Here is an 11,695-nt window from a genome sequence, read left to right as displayed (position 1 = left end):
TACACATGTCTGTTTCGTTGCATGACCATGCACAGGGGAACTACAGCCAAGTGCAATTTCCCATTGTGTTTATCTGCAGAGAAACAAAAGCGTACACAATCCACACATCTTCATGTGATTCTCTCAAACTTTCCTATACAATGTACTTTTGGTGTAGCAGATTTCTGAATACAGGAATAAGCCTTAAAGCTTAAATTATAAATATTTTCTTGAAAACAAAAAACAATGCTTTCCTCTTTCAATGGATACTGTGCAAGTCATAAGCATTAACCCTAGAAATGAAACAGTCTTATTTACAACATGAGCATGTTGGAATATGAAAATGTAGTAAGATCACGCAGGAAGATGTAAAAACTTTATATTCCTCACATTTGTCCGTGTGCTGTTGTCAGAGTTTTTGAAATACTCTGACCTCTCTGATACTTGGGATTATACCATGGGAAAAAAGCAGTCCCTCACTGCTCAAATACATGGAGCATAATCCAACCAAAGTTAAGCAGTTTTATATCCCACTGAATTCAATTGGATAATGTAAATACATGTTTAATTCTCTCCCACTGAAATCAATGAAACTAAAATGTGATTAGCCTTGGCAAGATTGTGCTGTTGTGAATAAGCACCAAATGTACATTGCTTCCAGTGCCATTTACTAATCTAAAGCTTCATTGGAATTCCATGGTTGTCTGGAACTCTTAGGCAGTCTTTTTACTATAATGTAAAAAACAAGTAATTTCCATTTTGAAAAAAAACCCCATACAAACAACCCAATACCCAAACAGAAGTTCCAGAACATCATATGTTGTATGTCACAGTTCACCATCCCTTATAGGGCATGCACACTTCACTATTTCAGTGATTTATTCCTCTCTTTTTTTTGGTAGTAAGATGAGCTGAAGCCAGTTGAACTAATTGTTCCTTTTTATATTTATGTTCTTCCCTTCTCTTTACTGGTTATTACATCCAGGAGATGATGAAGAGGTGCCTCCTTGTTTCTGTTTCTTGCGTCGTTTGTTGAGGAGACGGTTGTTGGATGTTTTCAAATCTTTGATTTTTACCTGGTCATAGTCCACTCTCATGGTAGCCAGAGCACTAGTCATCTCCTCCTGAAACCCACAGGGGACAACAATGAAACAGAGACAGTGCCAGTTCCCGTTACGCTCTGACAAAAACAGAAACCCCTTGTCACAGAACCTCTTCAACTTCCCTGAGCCAATAATTATACCCCTCCCCCTCCAACCCATCTTGCATGAATCCGGGAAACATCTTAATTTGCAGGTTGTATGTATTTTGTCAGTCATTGGAAAGAAAGAAAGAAAGAAAGAAAGAAAGAAAGAAAGAAAGAAAGAAAGAAAGAAAGAAAGAAAGAAAAGCAGATTTTATGCATCTGAGATGTAGAGGAATAAAAATGTGTTAAACTGTAAAAGTAAACCAACCCTCCATACATCTTTGATTTGAAATTACCCATCTTTTTACTAGCACAGACAAACATTACCTTCACTTCATCCCAGTGATCTTTATCCTCTTGTAGGACCCGAGCAGTGTGAAGAGGGGTTGGTGGCACCACCATGGATTGCTAAGGAAAACAAAGAAGCAGGAACATATAAATATTATCTTAGATAACAAAACTACTCTCGACACCACACTGCTTGCTGTCCTTGCTGATAAGATGATTACAAGTCTTAAGAAAATTGCATAAATGTGTCACCTAAGGAACAGAAGAAAGAAAATGTACTTGTCTGCACTGCTGAGCACAAATTATATATTTTAATATCACTGAAATGCCTGTCACTTACACAGGATTGTAGCTAGAATCTTTTGAGGTGATTCACAGTACAGTCTTAAGCAAAGTTACACCCTTCTAAGACCACTGCAATCAATGGAGTTAGAAGGGTGTTTACTTACAATGGTGCTGTGAGGGGATAAGTACAGCCCCAGTGCTGTTTTTTTTTTTTTTTTTAAGGAAAGCTTTTTCGAGAAGAGGCATTTAATCCCTTTCTCACTTCAGATTATCCCCAGCAGCTTCCCTTTCCCCAGTGTTTCCAAGGTATATTTGTTCTCAAAAGTTCATACTTGAAAACCCGTGGAGGGGGAAAAGCTACTGGGGAGGATCAATTTGGAGAAGGTAAATGATTTTGTGCCCATACCCCACTACTGCTGTAGTGGTTAGAGTATCAGAATAGAAGCTAGGAGATCCAGGTTTGAATCTCTACTCTGCCATGGAAGCTTGCTGGGAGACCTTGAGTCACATACTCTCTCAGCTAAACCTATCTCACAGGATTGTTGTTGTGAGGATAAAATGGAGGAGCAGAGAGTCATGCTGCATGCAGCTTTGGGTCTCCACTGGATATAAATTCCAGGGTATAAATATTTACTTCTCCTCTCTGTAAATACTGCTTCTCTGCTCTTAATTACCTGCACCTACTTTTCCTTAACAAACCTGGTGGCCAGATGACGTTTGCACGTGTGTAATTACTGCTTAAACTGCCAGACCACAAAAGCTGCAAACAATCTAGGCCAATCCTAAGTAACACTCAAGACCTGGTGAGAGATGTAAAAGTGATTGCACTGCTTGGGAACAGTGATCATAATGTTGTTGAGTTCAACATTTGTATAAATAGGGAAGTGGCCAAAAAGACTGACACAACCACTTTTAATTTTAAAAGGGGTATCTTCTCTGATATGAGGGGACATGTGGGGAGGAAACTGAAAGAAAAAGTAGAAAGGGTCAAAACCAGGGCTCTTTTTGCAGAAAAAGCCCAGCAGGAACTCATTAGCATAACAGGCCACACCTAACAGCAGGAACTCATTAGCATATTGGGCCACACCCCTGACAGCACAGCTCATTAGTACATTAGTCCGCACCCACATGTTACCAGAAGTGTGGTTATCCAGCCACACCCACCTTTTGCTTGTTATTCTGTTTACCTTGTTTGTTGTCAAAACCCAGGGCCTTTTTTTTGTAGCAGGAAATCCTTTGCATATTAGGCCACACACCCCCAATGTAGCCAATCCTAACGAGTTTCTGCTGTTGGGTGTGGCCTATTATGCTAATGAGTTCCTGCTGGGCGGAATGATGAGTCTGCTTATCGGGACGAGGTGGAACAGCTCTGTGTTTGGTGCAGGGAAAATAATTTGATCCTCAACACCACCAGTGGGGCCAGGACATTAGAAGCCCTCCCACTGTTGACCCCCCCAAACCACCAAGAAGACAGAGCATCACTTGCCCCAGAGCCCCTATCTATACCTTGTGGCTAATAGCCACTGATGGACCTTTGCTCCATATGCTTATCTAATTTCCTTTTGAAGCCGTCCATGCTTCCCGATCTACTAATTCTGTGGGCTGACTTCATAAGAGCACAGGTGAAGCAGAAATGTTCTAGCAGCACTGATTACTCCAGAAGTTGCAAGAAAGCCCAAAGCAAGTAACATATTATAGGGAAAGGAAAAACAGGTGAAATCTATTGGAAAAGCTCGGGTATTTATTTCATATGCCTCACAAATAAAAACCAATATTGTAGAACCAACATAAATTATTAATCTCAAAACAAGCCAGTAAACAGAAGCCATGGGCCCAAAACAACATAACACTACCATCAAGCAGCCAAAAACCCCTCTAAAATGTTTCAGGGTGTCTCTGTGTCTCAGTGATCTAGGAGGGGGGCAGTTCATTTGAAAGCAAACCGCAATGTGCATGGGTCACCTTCTTCAGGCAAAGATGGACATAATTCCCTATGTGCAGAATGGGCGTGTTTACGTTCAGTCAGTACTAGAAATTATGAGTTTGCCTGCTGTGGATATAGAGGCACTACTGATCGAAAGGGCCTCTTAGCAAATGAAAGTAATCTACGGCAATGGCCCTTGTTTCTGGACACCCCTGAGCTGGCTGCTCTCTTTCTTCCACTTCCATTTCTTTTGGTCTTTGCTCTGAAGAGGGGGTTGGGTTGCCAACAGCTGGGTGTGTGTGACTGTCTTGCCCATTTAACAGAGGTTGAATGTTTGGGCACCTGATATTTTGGTTCTAGGAAAAAAGGCCAAAAAAAAACCCCACGGTCATAAATGCTCACAGGAAAAAAGCCCACATGGAAATAAGCCCACACGGAAAAAAGTCCCACACAGAAAAAAGCCCACATGGAAAAATACCATGTAAAGCGCCATAGATATTTATAATGGTGGATAACCATTCTCCACTTATGAGAATGAATAGGTATCCTATATATATATAATTGTCTTACCGTTGGCCATTTTTTCCAGCTCTCCTATTGGCTGTGCTATGCACTCCATCAGCCATTGCCCCATCAACGACCACTCAAGAGTACTCGTGTGCCATTGGCTGGGTGCTGGGCCCACTTTTCTCTCCTGTCCACTTCCAGCCTGGACACTCTTCCTTCACAGAATTAACTATCAAAATCTCAGAATTTTGTTCTGCACATGCTCAGAGACAGGCAATGTCTTTCTGCTGGAATACCATATGGTTTATAACATTAAAACAAGCCCTGACCTGGATAGCCCAGGCAAGCCTGATCTTGTCAGATCTTGGAAGCTAAGCAGGGCTGACCCTGGCAAGAAATTGGAAGAGAGACCTCCAAGGAATACCAGGGCTTGGAACATGTTGGAAATATGTTTGTCTCTCTCCTGATGAAGATACTTCTCCTGCTTGGCTCCTGTGGGACTAACCTTTCTATCAGTGGCTGTTGCTAGGCAACCAAGCTTGGTTCTGTCAGTAAAAAGACAAAGGATGGAAACCCTTTCCAGGCCATTGTGAGGAACTCATTGGGGCTAATCCTGACTAGGGTAGCCAGCTCCAGGTTGGGAAATTCCTGGATATTCTGTGTCTAAGGAAGCCAGAGTTTGGGGAGGGGTCCCCACTGAGGTTAACAAAACCATAAGATAACATTAAATAACAAATAATAACAGAAGGGGCAACCATGTCATGTAGTGCTCTTAATTCCCTATTCCACTGCAGTCATCCCAGTGTAAATTGCAAATGGTAAAGTAGTAAATTTAAAGTATTTAATTTTATTTAAAAATATTTCTATATAGAGTTTAATTTCTGTTGCTATTGTTTTTCCTTCTTAATAAAGTTCATTGATAACAAAATGGTCACTTTTATTTCCTGCATTTTCCCTTCCAAGCCTTTAAACTCAAGAGCATTAAAGCCATCTTCATACAGGCCACTTTTGTATAGTAATGAAGTGATTTACTAATAACATAGCAAAATTAGTATTTGATTATAATTGATAAAATCACAACACAAATTGTTGCATGTGAATATAGGTAATACCTGTTCATTCTCATAATGGAGATGAATGGTTATCCACCATTATAAATATCTATGGCGCTTTACATGGTATTTTCCCATGTGGGCTTCTTTCCCTGTAGGCTTTTTTTTGTGTGGGCTTTTATGTGTATGGTCTTTTTTCCATGTGGGCTTTTTTCCGTGTGGACATTTTTCCACGTGGGGGAACTGGGAAGGAAGGAAGGCTGGGGAGGGAGCAGTGGGGAAGTGACCCATATTGGGGGTGGTTTCTTTGGACCAACACAATAAAAACCCAGGTAGTGTCATTTGGGGACAATGGTGGAAATTTGGTGGCCCTTTTTCCTCCCTCCACCCCAAAGGAGCCATTGAACCATTTAGGATCACATACACACACCTGAGCAGAGTGCGGATGGAAGGTACAACCATGGCCCCTCCATTTCTCCAACAGGCCACCTGGTTGGTTACAGGTGGTTTCTTTGGACCAACACAATAAAAACCCAGGTAGTGTCATTTGGGGACAATGGTGGAAATTTGGTGGCCCTTTTTCCTCCCTCCACCCCAAAGGAGCCATTGAACCATTTAGGATCACACACACACACCTGAGCAGAGTGAGGATGGAAGGTACAATCATGGCCCCTCCATTTCTCTAACAGGCCACCTGGTTGGTTACACTGGAAAGGCCAAGAAACCTTCAGGGATGCAGAATGGCTCCAAGATTTAAACGTCCTTTTAAATCCTAGGAGGAAATTTGGCAGCAGAGCTGAGTCCCTACGCTCTCTCTGCTCAGTGTATGCTAAGAAGCCGTGGGGTGAGCAGGTGCCTTTTTCCTTTAGCAGTGGACGAGTTGACACAAAGTAACCTGATTGCAGAAGCCTGGGTTTGTGCGTGTTAAGGGGTATCAGCAGAAGTGGACAGTGGATGGCACTACATGGAAGAGATGTCAGCAAACAGATTGTCAACAACAATGTTCTGTGGGACATTTGCTTGTTTTATTTACATTGTTCATAGGTTGCCTTTTTCACCGGGGCTCAGTGTTCCCTCTAAGCTGAGTTAGTGTGAGCTAGCTCACAGTTTTTTAGCCTCCGGCTCACACATTTTTGTCTTCGCTCAGGAAGGCGGGCTCCAGAGCAAACTAATTGATGCAGCAGCCAAATCGCTCGCTCACAGCTTTAATACCAGTAGCACACCTGTCAACAACAATGTTCTGTGGGACATTTGTTTGTTTTATTTACATTGTTTATAGCTTGCCTTTTTCACCGGGGCTCAAGGCGGATAGAGGAGGAGGGTGTTAAAAATGATCTGTTCCAGATGTCAAATATGCTCGGCACGCCACTGCAAATCAGCATTCTACTCTGTGACTACCCAACCGCAAAATGAAAGAACTTTTTAAAAGAACTTTTGGTGGTCTATGAGTGATAGCAATTGCACTGTAGGCTAATCAAACCTTTTTACATTATTAAACCAGTGTGAGCCATAAAGGAAAGGACAGCCCATATGGCAGCAGTACTGAACTTCGGAGACTTGAGAGGAGTGAAAAAGGAGGGCAGAAGGGATTACGTTAGTGTGGACAGGACCTCTTGGCCTTGGTCACTGGCCAGGGGACCAACAGATATTGGGAGGCTTCACCCTCTCTTATAGCAAAAACATACCTGTCAGCTGCACTGTTCTTTATGGATTGTTTAGAGAAATTTAACATCTTTCATTTTCTCAGCATCATTTAAAAATGTAATTTGCGCCTTGGTGTTTAGTCATGCCGGCCACATGACCACGGAAACGTCTTCGGACAGCGCTGGCTCTTCGGCTTTGTAACGGAGATGAGCACCGCAACCCTAGAGTCGGATTCGACTGGCTTTCGAGCAAGGGAACCTTTACCTTTACCTTACAGAGCCTTAGTGATAGGCAAACAAAAGTAATACAGAAAGCTGGTGATTCCTGTATGGAAATACGCAACAGAGACACCCTGAAACATTTTAGAGTTTTAGCCCCAGCAAAGGCTTGCTTCTGCCCGAGGCAAAGAATTCTTCTTCATGGGGTGTGAATGCATGTGTGTGCGTGTGGAAGAGACATTTGCTCAAGATGAGGAAGGCCCAGTTCAGCATCGCCATGGCCTTTTAGTCAGCATCACCATTAAAAACAGTCTCTGGTGTTATTTTCTCAGTGTGCTTCACATTAAACTCCCCACCCCCACCCCTGGCATTTTTAGATCTGTGCCAAAGACTGAGAACGCCCTCAAAGCAGTAGGTTCTCTATTCATATCAACACAGTTCAGCACGATGGTGCCTCAGATGTCTAATAATAGTGCTCCACAAATCCTACACTGATGAAGTAATATGACTTTTTATAAGTGAAGGAAGGAGGGTGCGTGCACAGTGCAATGAACAGCCAGTGCTAGCTGAGAGCAGTTAGGGTGGAGGTGTAATGTACTCAGCTGCCACTCACAGAACCCTTTTTCCCATCAAAAATGTTCCCCCACACTCTGGTGGGGAAATTATATGTTTGTATGTTCAAGCCATTCTTCACAAGGCAGACTCATGGTTAAATTAGGTTACAGTCGCCCTTACTGTGGCAGGCAGCCAACATTTTACTGTTCTGAAAGTGAAAAGGCTCCACCCACTTTAATAAAAACACTGTAGTGATTGTGCAGGACCTACATTAATCCAAGGGTGATTCATAAACTGAGAAATTGTCATCCGCTCAGTTGGATCCGTCTTCAACAATAGACGAATTAGCTGCTTAGCTGGGGGGAAAAGAGTCAAACATAAATGACAAATGCCTGCAAAGTTCAGGCAAGAGGATAAAACCTTGAAAAATTAATAAAAATTGTTGACCACCATATACTTTCTTTTAAAACCAGCATTCAAGGTAGAAAAACTTGACACCTACACATGACTATAGAATATGCATACAGTCCTATTTAAAGATGAGCTGTAAAAGGGCAGAAAAGTGATGAAGGAAGAGAAAAAGAATGAAAAATACCAAGCTATAAAACAGTCTCTTTTTTTGCAGCTGTAATGCGTCATCCTAGACCCATGTTTGACAGCCGATTCCTAATAAGATGTACCCAGAAGTGCCACTAAATTCAATGGGGGTTGCTTTCATCTAAATTTGATTAGGACTACAAGTCAAAACAGTTAATATTTTAGCTATCATTTATAGTTGAGTGTCTCCAGCTCCTAGCCCCATAACATGAAATCACTTAATGGCTTACATATGCTGTGCCAGGAATATTGTTAAAATTTCTAATAATGCTTGAATCTTTTGAGTCACTGAAATACAGTGAAGGCCGATTTAGATGCTACATGTTACTGGAGATGTGAATTCAAGAATGCTCATGCTTTTGAATTCCTGCTAAGAAAATGACATACTGATCTATGCCTATAAAATAAACTCTTGGAATGCTTGCTCCTGGTTGTGGATATATCATAGCTGTATCCCCTGCTAATGTGTACTTGTAATCCATTTCTTGGTTCTGGCAGGCTACCCTGATGCAAGGGGTCTTATTCCTAACAATGATTACACCAATTAACACCTTAGAGCTAGTTTATGATCTATCACTTCTACAGATGTCCCGGAGGGAGGAGAAAGATCTACTGCATAGTTTTTGCCTCACATATTTTTTTCTCTCTTTTAAAGACACGTGCACTTCAAAGACTGTTAAAACAATCTCCTTGTTGACAGAGGGGGATGTGATACCTGACACACAATCCTAAAATGGCTTCAAATCTCCACTCTCCTCCCTGCCAAAGGAAACTGGAATTTCTAGCCTACATGGCTTTCAAAATGTTCAAAATTTAGATTTTTGGTGTTTGAAGGAAGACAGGCACAGCTGCACCAGCTCATACTGACAAGGTAGATGCTTCATTTTATCTGGCAGATACATAAGGTATGTTCCTCTTGTTATATATGTCAGCTATAACTATCAGATGGATATGACTGCGCCAATGAAATTGGCCCTGAGGTGACAAAACATCTTGCACGGAGCATCAATGAGCTACTTATAATTCTTAACACAAGCTTCCTCCTCACTCCCCTTCACATAAACAGCTCTGGGCATCATCACATCTGGAAAGAAAAGCTGCTGCTGTAGTAGTGTCAACTAACCACCCACTGGCATGACAAGCAGAAGCCAGTACAAGATGCTACTAGGAGCGATGAAGCACTGCCCCAACACTCGTCCCTAGAGCCCATTTCTGTCTCCATTTCTGCTGGGCTGCCATCCTCTTTCAGCTGCATCATGATGACCTCAAAATAGAGTTTGAAATAAAAGTATTTGGGAAATACAATTAAATGTAGCTTTGTTCAACATCTTCTGGGTTTCTGGATATTTTAGCACTGATCTGACTTCTCTCAGTGATCAAGAATTGAATATTCATTTTTTACAGTCTTTTTTTTTCTTTAAAAGAAAATTATCTCATTCATCCATCATTGGATATATGTGTATTAGAAGCAGACAGCAATTCTATTTACCTTCATCAGATACTTCTGACCATTCAGGATTTGGAAACCCGTACTGCCCCATCCGAATTCTTCTCTTCATTCCTGGGGAGATGGCTTGGCCAGTGTTGGAATAGAAGGGAGGGAACCCACACAAACTGCAAAAAAGTGTCACAGAAAGAATAGCTTGTGATACGTAGGCCATTGCTGCATCTCATCTCTGGGCCCATACAGAATCACAGATGGCTGCCAACTATCCCTATGATGGAATGAATAATAACCCCCACTGACTAATTTTTCGTAGTACAGCATAAATTGAAATATCAGTGATGTGCCATTGGAATCAGGAATGGGAGTGGGCTGGGATATAAGGGAAGTGCCTGCTCATACCTGACGTATCAAGGACTATGCATTGTTAATCTTTCCCCCCTCCCACTTTCACACTTACAGAATGTACATGATGACACCAAGAGACCACATGTCGCAGGATTTGTCATACTTCTCAGGACCAAGAACCTCTGGGGCTGGATGGGGAAGAATGAGCAGAAGGAGTTTTATTTTTCCTCCAAAACAATAACTGATGACCACTTGACAAATATGCTTTAAATATTCCAGTATAAGTTCAGTGGATACCGGGAAAGTTTAACAAGTATTCAAGCTGGTTCAAGAAGTTCCTTATTTCTTTGTGCCCCTTCCCCATGTCCTTAGAACTACTAAATGGAAAGGATGACATGAGACAGACTCACCTACATAATAGGGGGTATAACAAGGGGTCTGCAGTGCATTCTGTATCGTCGTCTCTTTGGCAAACCCAAAGTCTGTAAGCTTGAGCACTGCATCCTTTCCCTTGGATGTATAGAGCAGGTTTTCTGGCTGTAATGGTGTGAAAACAAAAGAATATAAAGCTGTTCCATTCTTCTGCACTGATCGGTATGTCACCCAGAAGAAATTATCAGTAGGTTAAAATGTGGCAATTTCTACTTAAGCAAACACTCCACTTTCTTAGCTCTTTTTAAAACACATTTGGCTCCTAATAGCTATATATTTATAAATTTCAAATCTTGATCTAGATGTTGAACAATTAAAAACTGAAATAACCAAGATCTTCTTGTATAGCAATAATGGCCAGTGTAAGTCACCACAGTCATTTTGCTTTTATGGTCTCATTTGTCTTCTCTCTGCCAAAGCACTTTCAAGCCTCACCTTAACATCTCTATGGGCAATGTTCATTGCATGTAGATGCTGGATGGCTGTTCCAATGTCTCTCATTATTTCAGAGGCCTCTAGGAATATAATTTTAGAGAAAGATCACATTAATATTCCCACTGTTCTTCAGAGATATGCAACCAGGCAATAATTTCTGACTAGCAACTAGCTTGTTTGTTTACTGGACTAGTGTTAAGACAAGGAAAACCTAAAATTAGCCTCAACAGCTGTGTTTTGGTTTTGCAAATGACTGTGCCCCCACACTTTCTTCTTAAACTGTGCCTGCTCCTTACTCAAAATGGCAGAACCCTTGCAAGAACCTAAATGCATTGTCTGAACAGATACCCACCACAGATGATATATACACAAGCAGGACATTGAATAGGAAAAATACACTGAAACAAATTATTCAATTTGCAGGGAAGTTTTAGGCCACCCCTATTTCTTGAGAGTGCCTCAGGCAGAAGCTGCTGAATGCTGCCAGGCAAGTCATAGGAAGACCACTTGCTCCACTGGGGTATGCCCATCACAGCAGAGCCAGCAAGGAAAGGTTATGCTGGAGCTCCATCCACCCAGGATGTAGAACCGTGACCTCAGTGATCATATTTGGAAGTCTTCTCTTATATACACCTAACAGTTTGCATTAAAGAACTGCAAAATGAAAAATGAGAATTTTATTAGTTGTTTTTTTTTTGCGGGGAGGATAGTGGATCTGTGTGCAATGGTCCAGTTCTCCATTTTTCCTACATACCCACACCCTGGCTCCTTTCCACTACACAACAAGCTCTGTTTTCTTTT

General features: G+C 41.6%; 1 protein-coding gene across 1 annotated transcript in view; it reads right to left on the bottom strand.

Annotated features, from left to right (window-relative positions):
* Positions 1-868: 868 nt before the first annotated feature.
* The window catches only part of MAPKAPK3 (mitogen-activated protein kinase-activated protein kinase 3), a 114,555-nt gene continuing 103,728 nt past the window's right edge, over positions 869-11,695 (bottom strand). The window contains 7 exon segments of the mRNA XM_015427200.1: positions 869-1,103; positions 1,493-1,573; positions 7,909-7,994; positions 9,725-9,849; positions 10,140-10,215; positions 10,438-10,564; positions 10,895-11,021. Coding sequence (XP_015282686.1) covers positions 945-1,103; positions 1,493-1,573; positions 7,909-7,994; positions 9,725-9,849; positions 10,140-10,215; positions 10,438-10,564; positions 10,895-11,021 — 781 coding nt within the window. The 3' untranslated portion in view covers positions 869-944.

This window comes from Gekko japonicus, unplaced genomic scaffold (genome assembly GCF_001447785.1).
Source record: "Gekko japonicus isolate JY-2015 unplaced genomic scaffold, Gekko_japonicus_V1.1 scaffold922, whole genome shotgun sequence".
In the NCBI taxonomy this organism is placed as follows: Eukaryota; Metazoa; Chordata; class Lepidosauria; order Squamata; family Gekkonidae; genus Gekko; species Gekko japonicus.
The sequence above is the reverse complement of the archived record's forward strand: the minus strand, read 5'-3'. Positions and strand labels throughout refer to the sequence as shown.